General features: G+C 42.2%; 1 protein-coding gene across 2 annotated transcripts; it reads left to right on the top strand.

Moving 5' to 3' along the window:
* The first annotated feature begins 535 nt into the window (after window positions 1-535).
* Window positions 536-26,917, top strand: LOC306901095 (NACHT, LRR and PYD domains-containing protein 3-like). Of its 2 annotated transcripts, XM_079468604.1 has the most exons (15): window positions 536-592; window positions 1,048-1,145; window positions 1,927-2,037; window positions 2,492-2,596; window positions 3,815-3,902; window positions 12,974-13,056; window positions 13,911-14,131; window positions 14,362-16,111; window positions 19,369-19,542; window positions 19,789-19,962; window positions 20,034-20,201; window positions 20,338-20,502; window positions 24,064-24,110; window positions 24,205-24,273; window positions 26,548-26,726. In XM_079468604.1, exons 2-15 carry the CDS (start codon window positions 1,087-1,089, stop codon window positions 26,589-26,591), a joined length of 3,258 nt encoding a protein of 1,085 aa, XP_079324730.1. In that variant the 5' UTR covers window positions 536-592; window positions 1,048-1,086; the 3' UTR covers window positions 26,592-26,726. The 2 variants fall into 2 exon arrangements, with proteins under 2 accessions (XP_079324730.1, XP_079324731.1); XM_079468605.1 differs by lacking the exons at window positions 536-592; window positions 1,048-1,145; window positions 1,927-2,037; window positions 2,492-2,596 and having other exon boundaries at window positions 3,815-3,901; window positions 12,975-13,056; window positions 24,205-26,917.
* The last annotated feature ends 157 nt before the right edge of the window (window positions 26,918-27,074 follow it).

Raw genomic sequence — 27,074 nt, 5'->3', positions numbered from 1 at the left:
CAGTCGTGTTCCTGGGCCTGTTCCGGTCCGGACAGGACCACAATTTAGAGATGGCGTCCAGAATAGATACCGGTGCACCTGATCACATGCCGCTTCAACAACTTTCTTCAGGATGTCGCTCTTTTCTTGTTTAACCACAGACGTTGTGCTTGAAAGCATTGGATAAGTAAGCCGGGCATCTTCACAGCTGACCATGCAGTTGATCAAGCCGCCGTGCCCTCACTCTATAATGAGGTGTTGCATGACATGACACTTATGTATCTGTTTTTGATCATTTTCCCGACATTTTATTATAGGTATGATTTTTTTTGAATGATTTCAACCTCCTCAGTAGCCAGTTTGCAGTTTAACTGAAAGATAAATCAGAGTTTAAAATAATGGAGCAACAGAATTAAAGTTAATATAGATTTACTGTCAAATTAAAACCTGGATCAAATAAAAAAATTCTGTCTATTTAGGTTTAAAATTAATCCTTGTTGGTGCACCCGCCCCCTGTATCCGGAACCTGCAGCTCCTCCTTTAGTTTGCGGATTTCAAACTGCGTCACAGAAAAGTTAAAGTGAAAGTGAAAGCAGTTTCTTCCCGACATTAGGTAAGTTATTAATCAAAACCACGAACAAGTTATAGAGAATGTTTGCCGCTATGTATATTATTAACCGACTAATATTATTTTAAAGATACAAATAGTTAATAATGTATCGTAAAGTAACATATTGCTTATTTTGATGGCTTAAACGAGAGGCCATTGTTTACCGTGTTTATGAAAGGCACATATGGACATCAGACAGTTGAACCTGTTCTATATGCTTCTGTATACAGGCGTTTGTCTTTTGGTGTTTTAGGATTATACTGAGCTCTTTTTTTGTCCTTAACTGTTTATGATTATCTCTGGGTAACGTGAGTTGACAAATAAACCAAAACGGTTCAGTTACAGACAACGCTACAATATGAACACAAAACAATAGAAGGGCTACTACTGTATTACAAAGTAAACATTAACAAAACCTTTTCTGAGTATACATATACACTATACGTTCTACTTGACAGTGGACTGACGATACGTCGATTAAAGATCTCAGTGCATCAATGAACGCGTTTGGAGGACAAGACGATGCCTCCCCAGAGGAGGACATTCACACAGCGCAGTGAGGACGATTATTTGTCGATTCTTTCTTTTAAGAACTGAAACTGCTTAATATAGTGTGAATGACAAGAAAAGTATTCACAAAAAAACATATTGTAAAGCATATTTGACAAATTAATTAGAGTCGCATTTTGTTTTGGTCAAAAAGAAAGCGCTATTAAATCAAAGAAATAGCACAGTGTTTTTCCTTCTCCTGAAAAACAGCTAATTTGGACATTCAAGTTTTTGGATTCAGAGCAACAACATAGAAAATATTGTTATATCTTACTCTTTTGCTTCCTCATAATTTTAGTTCGATTTGCAAAACCCGGTGACATAAAGAGTGACTAATAGTAATGATTTTTTGGGGAAAATAAAATGATAAAATATTGATATATTCATTCAGCAATAACTCTGAATATGCTGAAAAATGCTGGATTATTAAATCAAATATAGGAGGAACCCAATGGTTCTCATTTAGTTATACATTTACCTGCTGGGTGGTTTCAGCCCAAAATGTTTGGTTGTTTTCAACCAGTGGTTTAATTTTCTGGGTTATTTTAACTCGAGGGTTGGTTTCATCCCTTTTTGACACAACCGATGGTCGGAAATAACCTAGCAGTTCTATAGTGCAGTATCAAAGCAGCCGGTATGACTGGTTTTGTCCACTGGGGACATATAGATTTATTTTACATCTTTTCTAAAGACTCATTTCCTGAACCTTAAAATAAATGACTGTGACAGAGGAAAAAGCTAACATACTTGTAAGCATGTTTAAAAATATTCTATCTGTTTATTTTAAGAGCTAACCGGGAGAGATCGGACTCTCCAACATCCTTGTTGACTTTGAGGAGTGGAAAATCAATTCCTGAACCAATCAACTTCAGCAATGAAGCACACACAACTTTTGAAAGGTCTGGTATAGTCAAACATTGACAATTTAACATAGACTGTTACAAAAATTATGGTTTTCCTTTTTTTCTTGATCGCCAACACCATATCAAAACAATGTTTCGTGTAAACCTTAAGTGTATGTCACAATTTAAGTAAACAAATATTCTCTTCTGTCAGACTCTAACTTTGACATCAGATAACCTTGCAACGCATATGGAATAACCGTTTTATAAACGCAATAAGCCCCACGAATCAGTGGGTTACAGTGCATCTGATAACAGCTAAGGGGTTTTAGGCACTCCACCCTTCACAGGGCTTATTGCGTTTATTCAGGTTATTTGAGTTATTTGAGGCACCTTTTATTTTTACAGTGTAGAAACTAACATGAATACTAATGAATTACCGTTTGTTTTAAACAGGATTTGAATCATATTTATTTTTCAAGTAAACATTTTGTATCCTCCTTCATTTTAGAAATATACAGAAGAGAAAGAGACCAGACTCACCTACACCATCACACGAGTCTCAGACGAGTGCCAAATCAATTCCTCAACCAATCAACTTCAGCAGGGAAGCAAGGTCTGGTATTAACAAACAGTCACAAGTAAACCTAAAAAATCTGATTCCAAACTGAACTCTGTTTGCAACACAATACAGTACAGACTACTAAACAAAAATATCAAAATATATAATATTTTTGATCATCTACAGCATACTTGGCTGTTGACTTTCATATTTTGTGAATATAATACTGGAAAGTTATGATCTTTACAGTCTGCCAACAAGCGCACCTTCAATCTTCAAAGAGAACATCCAGACGAAAAAATTGAAGTTTGGCAGTGAAAGCTTAAAACAATAGCTGGTTTGTCCAGGTTCTGCTCAGTTTCCGACTTTAGAAATCACTTCATGCGGTGCTGCGCAGGCTGATCGGCACATGACATCAAAGTATCATAAAAGCAAGTTGAATGATACAATTTCAGCCAAAGTAGTAGCCTGTAGAGCACAACAATGTTGTTGAAAATTCTTCAAAATATCTCCTTTTGTGTCACACAGAACAAAATATAGTTTTCCTACTGTGGTAGAAGATGATGTCCCGAAACTAAAACATGTTAACATTCTTACAAATATCTTTCTTTGTGTTTAAATGAACAAAGACATTTATACATGTTTGAAACAGTAAATTATGACAGCATTTTCATTTTTGGGTGAACCATCCATTTAAAGTGTCACCAATGTACCCCGATTAAACTTTTCAGTGGCTTAAAATGTATAGAAAGAGTCAAAACATATTTTTTTATTTAGCTCCATGATTTTAAATGTAATGGTTTTAAACAGCAAAATAATTTTTTACATGTACAAGCAATTTTTTTCCGTTTTACATGACAACGTCAACATGGTTGCTATTAGTTAAACAGGCAAATCCATCACGGCGGAACATTTTTTATTATTACAGATGACGGTTCAAATCAAGGCAACACACCTTGATTTAAAATAAAACATATCAACAAACCCTCGATTAGCTCTTCAGTCTGTTTACTTTAATCCTTATTGGTGAGACCCACCCATAAAGTATTTTTTGGATCCATGCTGTACCCTTTCAGAAGATGGATAACAGCATTCCCTACTGTAAAACAGTAAAAAAACATTGGATTCTATGAATTTTTTAATGGCTTGGAAATGTTGTCTGATAAATAATGGAAAATTCAATGACGGAGAAAGAGTTAAAGTTGACATAAAAAAGGTGTAAATAGATATAATAGTGCAAAGAATAAATCATTGAAGTTTTTATTCCTGCAGTGAGTTGTCTGAAAAACTAACATGGAAGCAGGCAGAATCCAGACCAGGCACAGGAGTTTGTCAGCAGCACAACAGACCTTTGGAAGTTGTAACCATGTTAAAAATGACATAAATAAGAATAAATAATTAAAAGCTGTATAAATAAGTTTTAACGTTAAGTGATTCATTTAATGTAAGTTTATTCGTCAGAGTTAAAAATGTTAATACAATAATTTAACGTTTGAGATAAAAAATGTGTCAATAGAAAATTTATGTCGCTGCCCCTTTAAGAGGCTAGTGGCGCTAAAGCAGTGCCTCAGCGAGGCTGCTGCGAGAAACCCTGAGGGAGAGAACGAACTGTTAAATAACTAGATAAAAGAGTGAAAAAGTTGATTTTAAAGTTGAAAAGACATAATTTACCTGATCAGGGATTGACGGGGATTTTATGAGAAATAAGCTACACCGGTTTTGGTGAGTTTTTGTTGTCTATTTTGCACTTTGTTGTTGCACGTATTTTCTTTCTTTAGCAGAGAGCTAATGTTAAAACGTAGCCGTTTACAAGACAATGTTTTGTAATAAGTTGTTTATCAGTTCAGATTTTGGGTTTATGAGAACTGTGAATTTTATAAAAGTGAACATATGCTTTGTAAATGGAAAATGTGCTGTTATGTGAAACGTAGCAGTAGAGCAGATCGCTCCGCCGCCATTGTGGAGTGAAAGAACACCGTAACAGTAACTTAATGACACAGAGACTATGGAACATTTTATATGTGATGTGAAGAGCAAAGAAATTGATTTATTGTGCTTTTGACCTGTTATGCAGGTCAGGTTTTTTTCCTTGTGTATGTTTTATCCGGGGCTCAGTCGGAGTGAGGATTGACCTGCAGTGTGCGGGATAGCACACGTGCAGACAGGATTTAAGATGGCGAGCCAGACCCAGAATTGCAATGCACCTTCTCCATCGCATCAGTGAGGAAATCTTTCGAGTACGGTGACTCGCTGCCAGAGCGGTAGGAGTATCTGAAATTGTTTTCGACTGAATCGAACTATCGTTTGGATTGAAACGAATTGAATCACTTCATTGAACTGCATAACTAAACCCTCCATTGGACTCGAGCTGAGTTGAACGATTTATTTTATTTTCATATTGAGTTTATATGTTTGACTGTGAACTGAAATAATTACGATTCATTTTGATCTGACTGTGAATTGTGAAGTGTTATAATTTATTTTTATTTGATTGTGTGTATCTATTTCTTTTTTATTGCTTTTGTTTTGTTTCATGTTCTGTTATTTCATGTGTTTTTGCACTCAGTAAATTGCAGGCCTTTTGTACTTTAAGTAACGGTCTCTGGCGTAGTAATTCTGTCTCCCCCACTCCTTAGAGCCTAGAACTGGTCCAGTAGCAAAGTGATCGGTGCGATACCGGTGTTACAATTTGGCGAGCCAACCAGGAGTGGCATAGAGCATTTAAAATTAGAAACCAGAGACCGTATAGTATTGCTATCAGTCATTCATTATGGATGTTATTCAGACGAGTAGTGTGAAAGTCCCTAACTCGGTCATAGTTAGCGGTATAACCGGTACAGAAGCCGACGAAGAGCTATATGATTTCCTGAAACAATACGGTTCTGTTCAAAGGGTAATCCAAGTAGATTCCGCTGATCCAGCATCAGACAAACAGGCCATAGTAGAGTATGAGTATGGTACAGCTATGCAGTCTTTCTTACCGTTATTGCCACAAAGACTTGACAGTAAGACCCAGGCTAACGTCACTTATCACATTAGAGCATTAGCCAGTGTTTACACACCTGTAGCTAGAAAAACAGCCACGCAGACCTACCTTTCAGAGTTAAAGGACATTGCAAAACTGACTGGCAAAGACTTTGCAGCTGTCCTCAGAGAAGAGCTCTCCGCCATCAGCGAGAGTGTCGATCTAGACCAATCAGAAACTCAAGATGAAGATATAGAGCAGAACTCACCTGATGCTCCAGAGCAATATAGCCCTGAAAATGCTGCACAGGTAAGCCCCCTGCCCAGTACAGCCCTGGGGCAGCATGTTCAACACCATTGGCCTCCACCACCATCTAAAGAAAAGACACAGCCTGCTCTGAAACTTTCTGACATCAACCCACCTGACATACAAAAAGTAATAGTTGAGCACATAGTGAGGAATGAAGATTCTGCTTTACAAGTGCACACTTCCTTGAGACTCAGACCCTTCTCTGGGCGTTTCCCCCGACCCAGTAACGAAGTGGATTATGAGACATGGCGTTCCAATGTGGAACTTCTCCTTAAAGATACAACGCAGTCCAACCTTTACAAGTCACGAAAGCTTCTTGAAAGTCTCCTATCACCTGCCATCGATATTGTGAAACACCTGACACCTGAATCCCCCCTCCTCGAGTACTTCGAGATCTTGGACTCCGCTTTCGGCACTGTCGAGGACGGAGATGACCTTTTTGCAAAGTACCTTAACACAATGCAAGATAACGGTGAGAAACCCTCAGCTTATCTACAACGGCTGCAGGCGATGCTGAACACCACCCTCAGGAGGGGAGGTGTAACCGCCAGTGATCTTGACCGGCATCTTTTAAGACAGTTTGTTAGAGGCTGCTGGGACAACATTTTAATAGCCGAACTCCAGCTAGAACAAAAGAAACAGAACCCACCTACCTTCGCTGAACTTCTCCTGTCACTCCGTGTAGCAGAAGACAAACGTACTTCTAAAGCATCCCGCATGAAACAGCATCTCAATATTGCAAAACCAAGAGTGTCTTCTTATTATCAAGGCATTTACGTGCAAAGTGAAGAAGACTGCAGCCCACCTCAGCCAGCCCTTGGTCACAGATCCGAAATCCGAGACCTAAAGAAACAAATAGCTGATTTACAGTCCCAGCTTACACGTATCACACAGAAAGACAGTAGGAAGGCTAAATCAGCCGCCAGACCAGTAACTCCCCAAATAGTTACCACTCCAACGCCTCAAAAACCGCACCACAGTCGAGATGCAAACAATAATACAAGCAACAGACCAAAGCCCTGGTATTGCTTTAGATGTGGGGAGGACGGACACATCAAGCCTCAGTGTGAAAGTGAGCCGAACCCATCTCTCGTAGCTGAGAAGAGGAAGCAGCTGAGAGAAAAACAGCTAACATGGGATATTGAAAATGGTGCTTCAAAGCCTGATGATTTAAACTAGGCCCAGTTCCGGTTGTGGGACGAACGGGAACTGGAACACAGACAAAGTGTCCCAAAAAGAAACTACATCGTGCTTGTGTGTACTGTCACACACCAAAACAGAGGGCCACCCTGCCAAAAGGGCTAATTGGAGCTAAGTGCACTGCACAATTGACCATAGACAACAAAGTCTGCCAATGCTTGTTAGATTCAGGCTCTCAAGTAACAACAATACCCAACTCTTTCTATTTAAAGAACTTGTCTCACTTACCTATGAATTCCTTGAATAATTTGCTTGAAGTGGAAGGAGCCAACGGCCAAAGTGTCCCTTACCTTGGCTATATTGAGACCACCATCAGATTCCCAAAGAGCTTAATTGGAGCAGACATTGAGGTGCCCACGCTAGCTTTAGTTGTACCTGACATGCGCTCCACCTTGTCATCAGTGCTTATAGGCACAAACACCTTGGATGTTCTCTATGAAAGGTATGCTGACATTGCTCCTCAGAAATATGAGTCTCTTCCCTACGGCTATAAAGTTGTCTTAAAGACCCTTGAAATCAGGAAAAGACATTCTGCTGATTCCAGTTTAGGAGAGGTGAGACTTCATAGTAGAGACTTTGAGACTATTGCGGCTGGACAGACAAAGGTCTTTGAAGGATGTGTGAACGGCAGGACAGTTGATGTCGGAAAGTGGGTGATGGTAACCTCACCAAAATCATCTTCCCTGCCTGGAGGCATCCTAGTGACAGATAGTTTGGTAAGCCTACCGCCAAAACTACCACGCTGTATCCCAGTCATGCTCAAGAATGAGTCACATCATGATATCACCCTCTCTCCAAGAGCTGTAATAGCCGAGATACACGCTGTCAAGAGCGTTCAATCGATTAAGATCCCTGACTCGGATTCTCCCATAAAACCTGACCGAAACTTGAATCTCAATTTTGACTTCACTGGCTCTCCTGTACCTAATGAGTGGAAAGAGAGGATAGTTAATAAATTAAGTTCCATGCCAGAGGTGTTTGCATTGCACGAGCTCGATTTTGGTCGCACTGACAAAATAAAGCATCACATAACCCTCAGTGATGAAACGACTTTCAAACATAGGCCGAGACCGATACACCCCCAAGATATAGAGGCTGTGCGTAACCATCTCCAGCAACTCCTCGATGCAGAAGTCATCCGTGAATCTGAGTCGCCCTTCTCCTCGCCGATTGTCGTCGTCAGGAAAAAGAATGGCGATGTTAGACTCTGCATAGATTACAGGAAATTGAACGCCCAAACAGTAAAAGATTCATACGCCTTACCTAATCTTGAAGAGTCATTTTCGGCGCTGACCGGGTCCAGGTGGTTCTCGGTGCTCGATCTTAAATCCGGTTTCTATCAAATAGAGATGGAAGAAGCAGACAAACCTAAAACCGCATTCGTATGCCCGCTAGGATTCTTCGAGTTCAACAGGATGCCTCAGGGGATAACTAACGCCCCTAGCACGTTCCAGAGGCTTATGGAGCGCTGTATGGGAGAGTTGAATTTGAAGCAAGTCCTAGTTTTCCTTGATGACCTCATAATTTTCTCCTCGACGCTGGAGGAACACGAGGAAAGGTTGATGCGCGTTCTCAATCAATTGAAAGAGTTTGGCTTGAAATTGTCGCCAGGGAAATGCAAGTTCTTTCAAACCTCTGTAAAGTACCTCGGCCACATCGTATCCGAGAAGGGCATCGAAACCGATCCAGATAAAGTAGCAGCATTAAAAACCTGGCCAAAACCCAATAACCTGAAAGAGCTAAGAACCTTCCTGGGTTTCTGCGGTTATTACCGCCGGTTTGTAAAAGACTACTCAAAGATCGTTAAGCCGCTCAACGAGCTCACTTCTGGCTACCCTCCGCTGAGAAAGCACACTAAAACCGCGGAGAACCCTGAGAAATACCATAATCCAAAGGATCTTTTTGGTGATAGATGGACGTCTGCTTGCCAGGCAGCGTTCGACACCATAATTGAGAAACTAACCACAGCACCTATCCTCGGGTTCGCTGACCCCAAGCTCCCCTACATTTTACACACAGATGCGAGCACCTCGGGACTCGGTGCTGCCCTTTACCAGGAACAACAAGGACGGAAGCGAGTGGTTGCTTATGCGAGTCGAGGTCTGTCGAAATGTGAGTCCAGGTATCCTGCGCACAAATTAGAATTCCTTGCCCTTAAATGGGCAGTCACAGAGAAATTCCAGGACTACCTATATGGGAATACGTTCCTTGCTGTCACCGATAGCAATCCATTAACATATATTCTTACCTCTGCTAAGCTCGATGCCACAAGCTACAGGTGGTTAGCCGCCTTGTCGACATTTGATTTCCAGCTACAATACAGAGCCGGTAAACAAAACCAAGACGCAGACGGGCTGTCTAGGCGCCCCCACGGCAAATTACCTGATGACATATCATCACAAAAAGAATTTGAGAGGATACAACAATTCACCAAAAGACACTTGTCAGAAGCTGATTATGCACACCTGGATGAAACCACCATCAAAGCTATTTGTGAGAAGCACTTAGTTCGCCAAGTAATCAACAATCACTCTGGGGAAACATCACCCAGCACCACCTTGGTTGTGTCACTTGCCTGTCATCCAAAGGCTCTCCCACAAAGCTTTGAAGAAGAGGATCAGTTAGGTGGTTTACCTGTCATCCCCTCATTAGCACCAGCTGAATTAAGAGACGAGCAAAACGCTGATCCCTGCATCTGTGAAGTACTCAGGCAAGTGGAGTTAGGAGAGAAACCCCCACCGTCCTTGAGGAAGGAACTTCCGGAGCTTGGTCTCTTATTAAGAGAGTGGGACAAACTTACTGTCTTAAATGGTGTTTTGTATCGCAAGCGACAAGAGGGTGCTCAAACTCAATATCAGCTTGTACTCCCCGAAGTCCTGAGGCCCTTAGTTCTCAAAAGTCTCCATGACGATATGGGCCACATGGGCGTAGAGCGCACCCTAGATCTCGTCCGAAAGCGTTTCTATTGGCCTAAAATGTCAGCCGAGGTGGGAACTAAAGTCAAGACTTGCAATCGCTGCATACGACGTAAGGCTATGCCTGAGAAAGCAGCACCACTCGTCAACATCATCACTACAAGGCCACTCGAACTTGTGTGCATGGACTTTCTCAGTGTAGAACCAGACTCCAGTAACACCAAGGATATTCTGGTCATTACTGACCATTTTACGAAATATGCAGTGGCTGTCCCCACCCCGAATCAGAAAGCCAGGACAGTGGCCAAGAGCCTGTGGGACCACTTTCTTGTCCATTATGGCATCCCTGAAAGACTCCTTAGTGACCAAGGTCCCGACTTTGAGTCCCGAACAATAAAGGAACTGTGTGAGCTCATTGGCACTCAAAAGATAAGAACCACCCCTTACCATCCGAGAGGGAACCCTGTAGAACGCTTCAACAGGACCCTGCTCAACATGTTGGGAACCCTCGAGAATCAGAAGAAGAGTCACTGGCGGGATTATGTCAAACCATTAGTGCATGCTTATAATTGTACTAAAAACGAGACAACTGGTTTTACCCCTTACGAGCTAATGTTCGGGCGTCAGCCAAGATTGCCAGTCGACCTAGCCTTTGGCCTACCAGTCAATCACCAACCAGGTTCACACTCACAATATGTTCGCAACCTCAAATCCCAACTCGAAGACAGTTACAAAGTAGCAACTGAGAATGCTAGGAAGACAGCCAGTCGTAACAAAGTGAGGTTTGACAAACACGTTGTTAACTCCACCTTAAGAGAAGGCGACAGAGTCTTAGTCCGAAATGTCCGCCTCAGAGGCAAGCACAAGTTAGCCGATAGGTGGGAGCCTGATGTGTATATCGTCCAGAAACAGTCTGGAGATGTCCCAGTGTATGTTGTGAGGCCTGAGACAAGAGATGGCCCACAAAGAACTCTTCATCGTGATCTCTTGCTGCCATGCGGTTTCCTTCCTGCAACCTCAGTCGAAAGTGAAGCTAATCCTGTAAAAGCAGTAAGACGACCAAGAACTCGATTACACCCTCAGAATGACAGTTCAGAAGGAACTGATGGTGATGAATCTCAATCTGACTCTGAGGAATATCACTGTCATGAACACAGGAACCTACGAGTGGAAACACTAGAGTTTGACCCGACCCCTGAACCCATAGAATACTTACCAGAAAGGGTCGAACCAGAACCTTCCAAAGAGTTGATCGCTGTTAAGCAAGACCTTTCAAACGTAACCAAAGCTCTTGAAGATTCCCTAATAGAGACCTGTAACCCTGAAACCAATGACTTACCTGATCCTGAAGAGAACAGTTCAACCGCTGGACAAGAAATTGGAAACCTACCTGAGGAAGACCTGGATAATGTCCATCCTTCTATTCAACCTGCTCAGGAGAGCGAGGAGAACACAAGTGTTATGGACCAAACTGGCATCCTGACAGAAAGTGACTGTTCTAGAAGACCTGTCAGAGATAGAAAAGCAGTTAAAAGACTGACTTACCCTGCGCTAGGGAACCCGTTGGTTACTGTAGTTCAGTCCTTGTTTCAAACCTTGAGTGATGTGCTTACAGATTCCCTTAAAGAGCCTAGTTTTCCAAAAAACCCTAGAGTTATGACAGTATAAATTCAGAATGCACAGGGACGTGCATTAGGTAAAGAGGGGAGAATGTAACCATGTTAAAAATGACATAAATAAGAATAAATAATTAAAAGCTGTATAAATAAGTTTTAACGTTAAGTGATTCATTTAATGTAAGTTTATTCGTCAGAGTTAAAAATGTTAATACAATAATTTAACGTTTGAGATAAAAAATGTGTCAATAGAAAATTTATGTCGCTGCCCCTTTAAGAGGCTAGTGGCGCTAAAGCAGTGCCTCAGCGAGGCTGCTGCGAGAAACCCTGAGGGAGAGAACGAACTGTTAAATAACTAGATAAAAGAGTGAAAAAGTTGATTTTAAAGTTGAAAAGACATAATTTACCTGATCAGGGATTGACGGGGATTTTATGAGAAATAAGCTACACCGGTTTTGGTGAGTTTTTGTTGTCTATTTTGCACTTTGTTGTTGCACGTATTTTCTTTCTTTAGCAGAGAGCTAATGTTAAAACGTAGCCGTTTACAAGACAATGTTTTGTAATAAGTTGTTTATCAGTTCAGATTTTGGGTTTATGAGAACTGTGAATTTTATAAAAGTGAACATATGCTTTGTAAATGGAAAATGTGCTGTTATGTGAAACGTAGCAGTAGAGCAGATCGCTCCGCCGCCATTGTGGAGTGAAAGAACACCGTAACAGTAACTTAATGACACAGAGACTATGGAACATTTTATATGTGATGTGAAGAGCAAAGAAATTGATTTATTGTGCTTTTGACCTGTTATGCAGGTCAGGTTTTTTTCCTTGTGTATGTTTTATCCGGGGCTCAGTCGGAGTGAGGATTGACCTGCAGTGTGCGGGATAGCACACGTGCAGACAGGATTTAAGATGGCGAGCCAGACCCAGAATTGCAATGCACCTTCTCCATCGCATCAGTGAGGAAATCTTTCGAGTACGGTGACTCGCTGCCAGAGCGGTAGGAGTATCTGAAATTGTTTTCGACTGAATCGAACTATCGTTTGGATTGAAACGAATTGAATCACTTCATTGAACTGCATAACTAAACCCTCCATTGGACTCGAGCTGAGTTGAACGATTTATTTTATTTTCATATTGAGTTTATATGTTTGACTGTGAACTGAAATAATTACGATTCATTTTGATCTGACTGTGAATTGTGAAGTGTTATAATTTATTTTTATTTGATTGTGTGTATCTATTTCTTTTTTATTGCTTTTGTTTTGTTTCATGTTCTGTTATTTCATGTGTTTTTGCACTCAGTAAATTGCAGGCCTTTTGTACTTTAAGTAACGGTCTCTGGCGTAGTAATTCTGTCTCCCCCACTCCTTAGAGCCTAGAACTGGTCCAGTAGCAAAGTGATCGGTGCGATACCGGTGTTACAAAGTGTTCTGTAGGACTGATAAAATTTATATTTGTAGCATCTGTGCAGGACAAGAGCACCATGGCCACAGCAAACTCTACAGTGCAGTAAGTTTCACACTTTTCACAACTTCTAAAAACCATGACCATAATTTAGAACTACAATTAATCCAGTTTTACATAACTTTTTTATACTATTGTGAATCAGGTAAAGAAGCTTTATTGTAACTATAAAAATATCACAAACAGACAGGAAATCAGGGCAAATGATCACAAACGGTTAGGGCAGGCAGCAAAATAAATCCAAAATCAAAGCAAATAATCCACCAAAAACAGAATAACAGCCATTGCAAAATAAGAATAATGGGAAGTAGGTTGATATTCAGGGGATTAAGCTCTCTGCTGGTGAACGGGGTGATTCTCAGGGGTCACAACTACCGTATGAACATTTCAAACTTTGTATATAAAACACATGCAAATCATTACAAAAATAAATGAAAAATCATATTTAAGTCAGCAGTTTTCCTGTAGCGGAGGATAACATGTATATACTGTAGGTAGTGTTATTATAGCTAGACTAAACAGCTAATTGGTAACATTTTTCTCGTAGATATTGTTTCCTGTGAACTATTGTAAATAGTGACCTGTATTTATTATTCAAGTATATACTACAGTTAACAGATAGAACTACAGAATATTTTTTCATGTAGGCTACCACAAACTTTGATAATCATATTCTTTTGAAGTTATAATGATATTGTATATTTGTTATCCATAACAGTGTATACAAGTACTATTTGCAAATAACATCAAAGTGTGTGACAGAAGCTACTTACCTTGCAGTAGAGTTCTATAAAATGTTTAAAGCTGTAAAACAAAGCTCTTAGATCTCTGAACTGCAGTGGATACGTCTCATCCCATTCTAGAAACATTGTGATATGACCTTTTTATTTTGACTTCAGGTATCTTCTGTACCAGAAAGTCAGTATTTACTCCATCGTGTTTTGGACAACATGCAGACAGAGGACTTCAAAACCTTTTCCAAAACACCTAAGTGAGCAACACCCAGAATGCTTAGGGAGTCATCCAGAGGAGCTAAACGGGTCTGGTGTAGCTGAGAAAATAGTGGAGAGCTTTGGAGGAGAGGCAGCATGGAGGATCACATATCACTTTCTGGAAAATTGTAATTAATTCAATATTATGCTTATAAAATTATTCATTGATATATTACCCGGGTCTTCTAGACTGTAATTGTATTTTTAATTTGTATAATTCCTCTATGTTTTATACGTATAAACAGTTATATAACACATTTAAAAAGGAAATGGAAAATCAAGGAAAGTAGAGTAAAGTGCTGTTTAATGGGTTCCAAATCTGTTCAGTGAAATTTTAAAATCTCTTACTTTCCCTTAGCTAATCCTCTTCAAAAAATCACTGAAGCCAATAAAGCAAACCTGAAGCACAAATGTCAGCAGATAAATGAAGGAAATTCATCTCATGCTAAACAAAGTTTGTTGAATGAGATCTACACAGATCTGTACATTACAGAGGGCAGAAGTGGACAGATAAATACTGAGCATGAGGTGTTAAGGAATGAGGTGATATCACAAAGAAGAACTACACCAGAAACTCCGCAGGCATGCAACGACATCTTCAAGACACTGCCGGGACAAAAAATGACAGTCAGAACAGTTTTGACAATGGGGATTGTTGGAATTGGAAAGAATGTGTCGGTGCGGAAGTTCATGTTAGACTGGACTGATGGGAAAGCAAACCAAGATATCGAAATCATCATTCATCTACCATTTCAGGATCTTAACAAGAGAAAGGGCAACTGTAGTCTCCAACAACTCATTCATCAATATGCTCCTGAACTAAAAGATGTTCAAAAAATGAAAGTGCTTTTTATTCTGGATGGATTAGATGTCTGCCAGTATCCTCTAGATTTCAATAACAACGAGCACTTCTCTGATATAAATGATGAAACATCTGTTGATGTGCTGCTTACAAACCTGATCAAGGGAAATCTGCTTCCTTCTGCTCTTCTCTGGATAACCACAAGACCATCATCAGCCAATCGGATTCCTCCTGAGTGTGTCCATCGTGTTACAGAGATTCGTGGATTCAATGACCGTCAGAAAGAAGAATATTTCAGAACGAAAATCAAAGACAATAATCAGGCGAATGAAATCATCACTCACATCAAATCATGTCGAAGCCTCTACATCATGTGCCACATGCCGATATTCTGCTGGATTTCAGCCACTGTGCTTGAAAACATGTTGAGTAATGGAAACTCTGATAAAAAACCCAAAACTCTTACAGAGATGTTCACTCACTTCCTTCTCATTCAGATCAGTCTCAAACATAAGAAGTTCGATGGAACTGACACAGAAAACCCAAAGAAACTCTCTGATTCAGACACAACATTGATTCTGAAACTGGGAAAACTGGCTTTCCAACAGCTGCAGAAGGAGCGTAGTACATTTACTGAAGATGATCTGAAAAATTGTGGCATTGCCGTCAGAACAGTCTCTCAGTACTCAATGTGCACAGAGATTTTCAGGGAGGAGCTGGGCTTGTACAGGGAAAAGATCTACAGCTTTGTGCATCTGATCCTTCAAGAATATCTTGCAGCACTTTATACTCACTTTGCTTGTGTTAATGATGGTCAAAATATACTTTTCCAAAAAAGACCCAAGTCAAGTCTTTCAGCAGTTCATCAGAGTGCAGTGAACAAAGCTTTAAAAAGTAAAAATGGCCACCTGGATCTCTTCCTGCGCTTTCTTCTGGGTCTTTCAGTTGAACCCAACCACACTCTCTTGCAAGCTTTGAGGAAAGATGGTTTACCAGAATCCTCCGCAAACATGATAGACTTTATAAAAGAGAAGATCAAACAGGAAGCAGCACCAGAGAGAATCCTCAATCTCTTTCATTGTTTAAATGAACTGAATGACAACTCTCTTGTGAGATCAGTTCAGTCTGCAATGAAATCAGGAACACTCTTAGGGAGTGAGCTGGACCCAGAGCAGTGGTCCGCACTGGCTTATGTCTTACTCACAACTGGAGAGGAGTTAGAGGAGTTTGACATGAAGAAGTTTCGCACATCAACAGCAAACCAGCTAAGACTTCTCCCAGTTCTGAAGATCTGCAAAACAGCAAGGTCAGTAGATTTTTTTGGTCATACGTTAACATTAATGATTCACGCATTGGGTTCGTACGGTCATGAAAAACCTGGGAAAGTTATGAATTTTAAAATGGCTATTTCCAGGCCTGGAAAAGTTTTGGAAAAATTAATTAACCCACAAAGTATAGGAAATGTCCTAAAATGTTTGACATTTCTAACATGGGAGAGGCAGCACTGTCTTGCCACGCTAAAGGTGCAAAGCACCAGTCTGCAGCTGCGTGCTCGACAGCTTCCAACCCGATCGCTGGCTTTTTACACCTGTGCGACTGACGTGACATGCGCTTCCAGCTGTGGTGCGTCCCACTCATCCACTGTAAAACAAGGGACCATTTTAAGTGCTGTATCCAGACACGAAACCCTAACTGCAGAGGTACTGTGGGCGCTAAAGGTGGCTAATTCGCACTATTCCTTCAAGTCTTGTGAAGACACAGGCCAGCTTTTTCAGACTATGTTCCCAGACAGCAAGATAGCGGCCAGCTTTGAATGCGGCGAACGCAAGTGCTCATATTTATGCACGTTTGGACTGGCTCCTTATTTTAAGAAACTGACTTTGTCAGATGTTTCGAAGCTACTATTTACAGTCTAAACAGTTAGACATTCATGTCAGGCTATGGAACGGATCCGAGGTGAAGACTAAATAAATCGGCTCAGAGTTCATGGGCCATTCATCAGCTCAAGACATAGCTGAAAAAATTAATAACTTGCTCTCAGAGATCGGAATCAAGAATCTTATCCAGATTTCAATGGACATACCACACGTCAACTGGTAAGTATTCGGAATACTCCAGAAACAAGTGCAGAAAGATGCAGGAAAGTCCCTAATTAACATTGGTTTGTGCGGGTTGCACATACTGCACAACATGTGTTCAGAGATGGATGTAAATCCACCGGATGGGAAGTTGAACACGGACTCTCTAGCTTGTATTGGCTATTCCATGATTGCCCTGCACGTCACAAGGATTTTATGACAACAACCGGTTGTAAAACTCCCATGCTTAAATTTTGTTAGCACCGGTGGATTGAGAATGTCAACGTTACTGAAAGAGGATTGTCATCGAGATGGTAGAGAGAGGTGAACTACCCAATCCAAAAGTAAAGTCATTTGAAGAGGTGAATATGCGCTGTGCTGATCCTCTCTTCACAGTGAAAGTGGGAATATTCAACAGCATTGCGAGAGAAATCGACCCCTTTCTCACCATGTATCAGTCTGACCAACCAATGCTGCCGTTTCTCTCCGGTGATCTGCACAAACTGATTAAAGGTAAGGATATACATAAATTGTGTGGTTGCCAATAATGTTTATATACTTATATAATTATATACACTGCAGTACAAACATTCAGAAACGCACGCAAAAATAATATGACATTTTTGACGTTTCCATTATATAATCTAGAGCGAGATTTTGAATATGTTTAAATAGTTTTAAAATAGCACGTTTTTGTTTTTAGAAATGTCAGATGCAGAGGGCAGTGGAATAAAAAACTGTTTAGACACGCGTTTTTAAGAGCAATTTTTAGAGCTTTTAAAATTGAGCGTCACCCACTGACCAAACCGCAAAGTAAAAATTTTTTGCCACCACATTAACTGAGGGAGGCGCCTGCACGATCAGTTGGTATTATTATATATGAAATTAAACCTTAAAGTAACATGTTTATTATTTTACTATTACTGTTTTATTGTTTTGTTTTTACCTGTAATGTTCATTCTTGTAGTTTGATTAATTCGTTGATAGTTAAATGAGTAAAAATATCAGTTGTTTTTAGCTCAAAAGATAAATTTGTAAATTGAATTAATTTGACTTTTTAATAGGCATCATTGGACGATTTTTGAAGGAAAAGCCTCTGGAAGAGGCCACATCCACTCTAAAGCTCCTCCATGTCCCTTTTCAAGAATGCAGTCTGCACAAGGACAGTTCACAGATTGATATTGGGTTTGTAGCAGAAGCCACCCTGACCCAACTCATGTCTTCAAAAAAAAATTCAGAGACTAGAGATTAAGATGGACTGCAAGAAATTCTTGATCACACTCCTTGACAAAAGGAAAAAGGCTGGAAAAAGGCTGAAAGCAAGGAACTCTGTGTAACTCAAATGAGAAGAATGTTGCACATACTTGTTGAAGCTAAAGATGTAACGCAGTCTGCGACAATATCCTTAGAGAGTTTTGTTTATTTGGCTGCTCTTCAGGTTAAATTCAGGGAATTTGATCCCAAAACTGCTCTTGGATGGAGGCGGACCTTTGTGCTCTTGAAAAATCAGCGGATGAATATGCTGAAAAGGCAATCTGACCTTAATCAGTATATCCAAGAGTTTCCGCCATACTGCAAAAGAAAAGAAAGCATCTCTGCTCAAAATTGAAAAACAGATTGATGAAAAGCTTTCAGAAATGAAAAAAAAAATGGTGTTGATCGTTTTGGGGCGATTTAGAAATAAAATAAAGATTAAGTAAACTTGTTACAGACCATTATCAGGTTAATTTATGGCAGTTAAAGTTAAGGACAGTATTGCTGGACACTTTAATTAATTTTTTTGTTTAACCCCTTGATTTATGTTAATTATCTCCCATGGATTAGGTAAATCCATTTCTAACCGGTTCTCAGGGTTTGATGTATTATGTTATAAAACTTTGTTTCTGTGCAAGCGTTATTTAAATAAACATTTCATATTGCACTGTACACTACAAAGCTTGTCATTTATTTTAGTAAAAATATGCTGGGTGTAACATGGACATTCTTGGGTGTATACATATACATTTCATGAAACATTAGGTCATGAATATTTACTCATGTCCGTCATGGAAAAGTCATGGAATTTTATTGGTAAAAATGTGTACGAACCTGATGCAGTCTCATATAGCAATTCATTTAATTGTTATGCCTTTGTCATTTGAACATATAATAAATTATTTTATGAACACACTCAATTGAAAGATTGTATGTGCATTGGTTAGTTTTATATGTTAGTGTAGCTAAAAAATTAACTGACGTAACAAACAAAACTAGTTTATAACAAAAGCCAACGGCAGCTGTCTTTTGATCATTTTTACAAAACTCCCCCAAAAACAAAAAAAAAGAATATTTTCTTCTAACATACTGTACAATATATCAGATTTGCCATTTACTGTGTAACAGTGAAACCTGGAAAAACTTGTCAATGTATAATGGCTGGGACAGAGTTCATACTCAGATCATGTTAGAAAACTGAATTGAACGAAGACTTGTCTCTTCCAAACAGGTTGGATTGCTGTAATCTCTCTGTTGAGTCCTGTAAGAGAGTGGCCTCATCACTCCGGACAGTGAACTCGCCTCTGAGAGAACTGATTCTAAACAACAATAAACTCAACAAGTCTGGAGTAAACGTACTGCTGTCTGGGCTATCCAGTCCACACTGTCAACTACAGAAGTTGGGGTAAGTAGTCAATATGTGTTTTAATTCAGAAATACTATTATTTAAATGCTGGATTTGACTTTCTGTCATGAATAGAACTCCCAAAGACAAAAGAGTTTTGAGAGAGAGATTTATTTGTTAAGAATATCACAAAGACCAACCCCAACATTGGCAATTATAGCAATTGAAACAGTTTACAAAAGGGATAAAACAGGAAAACATATAACAATGTTTTATAAATTGTAATACTTACTGTTTTTATTTCAGGCTGGCTGGCTGTAGTTTTCCATCAGAGTCCTGCATAAATGTTGCCACAGTTCTCAAATCAACAAACTCATCTCTGAGAGAACTGAATCTAAGCTACAACAGAATAAGTGATGACGGAGTGAATGATCTTTGCGATGGATTGATGAGTCAAAATTGTAGACTAAAGATACTAAAGCAAGTACTGTGTTCTTGTGTGACTGCTAGTTTTTTTGACTAAACTCGGTCTAACAGAGCTCTTTTAACAGGTTAAAGCGCTGTGATCTCACAGAGTCTGGCTGTGAGAAGCTGGCATCAGTTCTGAAACTGTCACACCTGATTGATTTACAACTGAAATGCAATGACCTGCAGGATTCAGGTGTGGAAAAGCTCTCAGTTGGACTGGCGGCTCCACAATGTAAAATCGAGAGACTTGGGTAAGTGAAATTACAATGATGTGGCCAATGATTACATTATTTAAACTTCGAATGAATTAATATTTGTACTTTACAAACTGTATAAATTAATTTACCATTTAAAGGAACTGTCGTTACTTTTTAAAATTGTCTTCAGATTGTCAGGTTGTATGATCACAGAAAAGGGCTGCAGTTCTCTGGCTTTGGCTCTGAACTCAAACCCTGATCACCTGAAAGAGCTTGATCTGAGCTACAACCACCCTGGAGATTCAAAGACAAAACTGCTGACCGCAAAACAACAGGATCTAGACTTTAAACTGGTGTAAGTGCTCTTTGAATGTTACAGATGTGTTAAAATGTTATTTTCCTATTACTTGCAGCTTGTAGATGCAAAAATCTGCAAAACCAAATGCAAATGTGAATGAATCTTGTTAATCGTGTGACCTTGTTCCTGCAGACTGTCATTGACAGAGTGACATTACATTTACAAGAGATCTCTTCTACTAAAACTTCCCATTTAAAACAAATTTCCTGTATATTCTGTATGAACAAACTCCCACACGTTCGACTGCCGGCCACACAAACACACTAAAACACAACATAAAGTCCTCACCCAGCCGAGAAGTTCTTCCTCGAGGTGTGATGGTGCTTGACTCTCGGTGGATGGCTCAATCCTACCCCTGGTGGCCGGCAATGGCTCCTCCATTTGAGGGCAGCCGGCAGCATGTCCCCCGTTCCCTGCTCCTCCCCTCCAGGACGGATGGCACCAGCACGACCCCCTTCAGGCTTCCACACTGCCCGACTTCTTAAGCACTGCGATCCCCGTCAGCATCGAGGGCACCCCGACAGCATGTCTCTCCTTACTCCCGGGTTTCGGCACCATATAACTAGGTTCAATAAAAGGAAGAAAGGAGGCAGGAACCGACAAACATAAAACAACTTTTAATATAACAAAAACAAACAATAAAACAAAAGTAAAATGCCGGCAGCTCCCTCATGATCGACTGCTGGTCACACAAAAACAAAATGAAGCGAGACCGGTGCAGCTGACACTCAATATCAGTCGCATTACCGGTGTTGTGAAACGTGGTAAGGAGAACCCAAGTGCAGGCAGCGTTGGTGATGAAGGGGTCAACCAGACTTTAATATATATTCAAACAGAAAACAAAAACCCACGAGGGGGTGAAACAAGACAGGATAAACAATAGTACAAACAGGATACGGACTAACTAACCTAGGAACATAAACACTAAGGACCAGACTAAACTAACTAACCAAAAACACGATGTAACAGGAACAAGAACTAGACTTAATCAGGCTATCAAGACGGGGTAACAAGTACAGCATACAGGTACAAGTATTTCCAAGGTAACATGTACAACGAACCAGCACAAGACAATGAACACGAGGATGTTTTAAAGGGAGACAGACAAAGGATAATTAACAAGGGTCAGGTGCGGGTACTGAAACACTCAGGGAAGGTTAACGAGGAAACGAGATGGCGGGAAACACTGACGAGACACGAGAAAGCACATGGCTTTCTCACACAAAACCTAAGGCTATGCCATGACTCCGCTGCAAGACCAAGAATAAACATGACATGATAGCGGAATCATGACATAAGCCCCCCCTTAAATGAACACCTCCAGGTGTTCATCAAGGGGTAGACTGACAAGACAGGGCAGACTGGGACAACGACAAGACAAGGCAAAACATGGAAAACAAGATTAAGGGCAGACAAGCAAAAATTACAAAGGGGTTGGGGTGACATAATAAAAATAACAAACAAGGGAGGGGGGGAGGGGGAACAACAGAGTTCATGGGGGGAACAAAAGAGTCCATGGGAGGAAGTCCAAAGGGTGTGGGACATGGGGGAACAGTCTTTGTCCCTGGCGCTCGGAAGCGCGGAGTCCCGGGGGACTTAGGGGACACCCTGGGGGGCGGCGCTCGAGAGCGTGAAGTCCCAGGGGCTCTAGGAGACGCCGGCTGGAAGGCCGGCAGGGCAGGACTTGACGCCGGCTGGAAGGCCGGCAGGGCAGGACTTGACGCCGGCTGGAAGGCCGGCAGGGCAGGACTTGACGCCGGCTGGAAGGCCGGCAGGGCAGGACTTGACGCCGGCTGGAAGGCCGGCAGGGCAGGACTTGACGCCGGCTGGAAGGCCGGCAGGGCAGGACTTGACGCCGGCTGGAAGGCCGGCAGGGCAGGACTTGACGCCGGCTGGAAGGCCGGCAGGGCAGGACTTGACGCCGGCTGGAAGGCCGGCAGGGCAGGACTTGACGGGACCACCGGGACCACCGGACTTGACGGGACCACCGGGACCACCGGACTTGACGGGACCACCGGGACCACCGGACTTGACGGGACCACCGGACTTGACGGGACCACCGGACTTGACGGGACCACCGGGACCACCGGACTTGACGGGACCACCGGACTTGACGGGACCACCGGGACCACCGGACTTGACGGGACCACCGGGACCACCGGACTTGACGGGACCACCGGGACCACCGGACTTGACGGGACCACCGGGACCACCGGACTTGACGGGACCACCGGGACCACCGGACTTGACGGGACCACCGGGACCACCGGACTTGACGGGACCACCGGGACCACCGGACTTGACGGGACCACCGGGACCACCGGACTTGACGGGACCACCGGACTCCGAGCCGCCCTCCGTTGCCTCTTCTTCTTCAGCCGAGCCACCCGCCTGGTGGTCGGCTGCAGGAATGATGTGAATGGGGCGGGCGGCTCGGGATTGGAGGCCTCGGACGAGGACCCCCAAGATTCCCGTCTCCCCCGCTTGCCAGTGAGACTGGGCGGTTGTGGAGAGACTGCAGAGGTTGGAGAGTGGTGCGTGGTGATGCCCACAACCCCGATCTGCAGAGGACCACTCTCGGGTATCGCAACCAGCGGAGATGAGTGAACTGGGTTCGATGAGGTCGCGGACTCCGAACGCGCTGCGGCAGTTACCCAAACAGCGTCGAAATCCAACGGCCTCATCGCCCTCATCTCCGAGCGAGAGAGTGGCTCTCTGAGACCGGTGTTGAACAGCACCGCCAGCTCACTCTCCCCGAAGACGCCCTGTTCCGCAATGTCCAGGAATCTCTCCACATACTCGTCCACAGTCTCACTTCCCTGGCGAAGACTGCAGAGGCGACGGGCCACGCTGGACCGGTCAGTGTCCATGCTGCCTGCTGGGTTCCGTTCGGGCTGGTTCGTTCTGTTGTGAAACGTGGTAAGGAGAACCCAAGTGCAGGCAGCGTTGGTGATGAAGGGGTCAACCAGACTTTAATATATATTCAAACAGAAAACAAAAACCCACGAGGGGGTGAAACAAGACAGGATAAACAATAGTACAAACAGGATACGGACTAACTAACCTAGGAACATAAACACTAAGGACCAGACTAAACTAACTAACCAAAAACACGATGTAACAGGAACAAGAACTAGACTTAATCAGGCTATCAAGACGGGGTAACAAGTACAGCATACAGGTACAAGTATTTCCAAGGTAACATGTACAACGAACCAGCACAAGACAATGAACACGAGGATGTTTTAAAGGGAGACAGACAAAGGATAATTAACAAGGGTCAGGTGCGGGTACTGAAACACTCAGGGAAGGTTAACGAGGAAACGAGATGGCGGGAAACACTGACGAGACACGAGAAAGCACATGGCTTTCTCACACAAAACCTAAGGCTATGCCATGACTCCGCTGCAAGACCAAGAATAAACATGACATGATAGCGGAATCATGACAACCGGCCTCTGCTGTTCCCTCATGGCTCTCGTCCCGCCTTGTTCATTACACATGTCCTTTAGCAAATATTTGTACTTGGATGGTAATGATTGTTTTTATTTTTCACAGTCTTGAAAATGGAGGAGAGTGCCGGATGAAGCCAGGTCTCAAAAAATGTTGGTGTCTTTTTGTGCAAGATACTTTGCAGATCAACTAAAGATAGGGTCCTTCAGTTTAATACCATTAATCTAATGATTTTTTTTATTCCAGATGCCCGTCAGCTTACAGTGGATCCAGACTTAATACACAAACGCCTGTTAATGTCTAAAGATAACCTGAGTATGTCAGAAAGTAGAACAGAACAGCCATATCCTGACCGTCCTAACAGATACCGACTCTTTCCACAGGCTTTGTGCAAAGAGCCTATAAGAGAGCGCTGTTACTTTGAGATGGAGTGTAAGGGTGGAGTTGTTGTGGGTGTTGCCTATAAGAGCCCAGATCGAACACAGACAGTAATGGGAGTTAATGACAAGTTCCCCAGTCTTCACTGTCTGAATGGTAAACTTAATCTATGGCAAAATAATGAGAGTACATGTAAGTTCCCATTATCTGCCAAGTCCACCAGAGTAGCAGTATATGTAGACTGGAAATCTGGTAGTTTGACATATTACAGCATTCGTAAGGACACACTCATTCACCTGCACACACTCCACACCACATTCACTGATGATCTATATGCAGGGTTCTTTCTTATGCCTGATTCCTCTGTCACTCTTTGGAGGGGACCGTGAGTGAACGGTGTAGCAGACTTAAGATGCTAGAGGCACAAGTTGATAGTTCCTAGTCCTTGCGATCTTTCAGCCAATCAGCTTGCACTTCAGCGTAATTGAAACCGATTCCCTTTCAGATCATTTGTAGCCAATGACAATGCATGCTACTGTAGTTCTTCCGCTACATCTGTAGAAATAAGAAACGGCAGTGTGAATACATGAGAGAATTTGAATATTTTGTGTGTAAACTGTTTCTCTTTGGCTAATAGTTATAGTAGCCTGTCATTAGCAGGATGGCTCAGCAGCCTATCAGAGCTCTAACAGTCACCTTCACCCCTCAGCTCCACATGTCTAGATCTATTTATGGGAGGTTGTGCCTATCATTGCAGCAGCATCTCTTGAATGCCACCCTGTGGTTGAAATACACTACGGCAGTCGCGCTGTCCGGACCAGTACGTGTTGGTCCTGCACGAGAGGCCGTAGCCTCCTCAGTGCAAGTAGGACAGCTAACAACTCAAGGCAGTTGATGTGCCAGCGCAGGCTGGGGCCCGTCCAGTGACCGGACACTGCATGCCCATTGTACACAGCACCTGAACCCCGTAGGGAGATGTCTGTCGTTACCACGGCCCGCCTCGAGACCTGTCCAAGGGACCTTGGTCCCACAAACGTCATTGAAGACCCCAGGGTTAGGGTGTGGCGGCAGAAAGGCGTTATGATGATACGCCTGCTGGCAGTGTGCCAAGCTCTCCAGGGAACTCGTCTCTGTACCCAGTGCTGCAGCAGTCTCATGTGTGTCAACCCGAGGGGGACAGGCCCCGTCCAGGACGCCATGTGTCTCTGGAGCCTCTGAAATTGACAGGGACAGACTGAACGGGGACTGAATCCCCATTTCACCCTCGTTGCTCGCCGTTGCTGACGGCAGGGCCGTAGCCGCTGCGGTCACAGAACGGGAAACAGACGAGGTGGTGGCTGGATCTCGGCAGTATACAGCCACCATGACCGCAACGTCTGAATCGCCATCTGCCCGCAGTGCTGGCAGGATGTATGCACGAAGGCTGCCACAGCGTGTCGGACCCCCGAACACCTGCGGCAGCCACCGTGCCCTTACCCGTCCTCGATGAGTGTATTGCACCCATGAGAGCAGCAGGCGATGCCACGCTGAGGAAATTAGCTCTTTTAGAAAAACACCTCTGGAACTGCCAAGACACCCAGGGGAAGTCACTACGCTGCACCGCGTTGTAGAATCCGGCAATTCGTAGATTGTCAACAGATGCGAACGCTCCGAAGAACGAAAGGTGAATGAATGAGCACAATTTCATTGGCCTTTTCAAAACTAGTCAGAAGATGATAGTTCTCAAGGCAAACCCCATCTGTCTGTTCGACACAACGTCAAGAGACTGACAGAAAGGGAACATTAGTTTAACAGTGATCGAGTCAAAACTTTTGTTAGTTTTTTGCTGTTGTTATACGATTATAACATTATTGGGGTGCATCCTGAAACTACACAATGATATACATGCAAAATACTTTAATATGTCAGCCCACATGGTTCTCAGTTAAGACAGCTCTTAATGCAGACACTTAATGCATTGATTATAAGTATAATGGCAAAATACATAATACTTTGCTGAAATTCTTTCTGTATGAAAAATGTTAGAAAAAATCTGAGCTGATTTAAACAGATGAAAATATAATCAGTTGTCCTAAAAATTTCAATATGCTAAATAACAATATCAACATTACATTTTTCATGTTTGTTTATTTTCTACATTGTAAATAATTTTTAGACGTCTGTTTTGTACTTTATACTGCATGTGTGTGTACACTTTGCTCACTGTCACAGCCTGCCATGGCCAGGGAGCCTCCAGAGATCAGTTCATGGCCTGAGCCTCCAAAGCCCGCTTTTTGCACAGAGACTCTTTGGACCATAGCTGCATCAGCTCCAGTCAGGACCACAACTACTACAGCTCTGCCCTGATGTAAGGAGTCCACACTCCTGCCTGCTTTATTTTAGTTTACACTAAAGTCAACTTCACCATGGTCCACAGCCACACCAGCCCTACCTTAGTCACATGTTTGTCCAGGACTGTGGGCACCTGACTCTATCATGTCCCCCTGACACACTCCGCCCCTGGACTTGTTATGCTGTTCTTTTTGTGTTTTTAAACCAGTATGTAGAAGTACCCAGTAAATAAACATATATCATACATTACATTGTGATCATACTTGTTCTGTGATATATCTTTGAAATGCCAATGTGAACAAATTGATACAGTGGATTGTTAAAATGTGTTTATTGAGTCCCTTGTTGTCTATGTGTCACGGTAAAAGTTCATCACAAGATTGTTCAACCTTGCAACAAGACTAGTC

This window comes from Barbatula barbatula (assembly GCF_947034865.1).
Source record: "Barbatula barbatula genome assembly, chromosome: 12".
Classification (NCBI taxonomy): Eukaryota; Metazoa; Chordata; class Actinopteri; order Cypriniformes; family Nemacheilidae; genus Barbatula; species Barbatula barbatula.
Note: the sequence above shows the minus strand (reverse complement) of the source record. Positions and strands in the feature narration are given on the sequence as shown.

Coding starts and splice junctions, on each gene's coding strand:
- LOC306901095 (XM_079468604.1), top strand. CDS start 1,087: ATGAACGCGTTTGGAGGACAAGACGATGCCTCCCCAGAGGAGGACATT. Junction 13,057..13,910: donor ACAGCAAACTCTACAGTGCA/GTAAGTTTCACA, acceptor TTTTGACTTCAG/GTATCTTCTGTACCAGAAAG. Junction 16,112..19,368: donor AAGATCTGCAAAACAGCAAG/GTCAGTAGATTT, acceptor TCTTCCAAACAG/GTTGGATTGCTGTAATCTCT.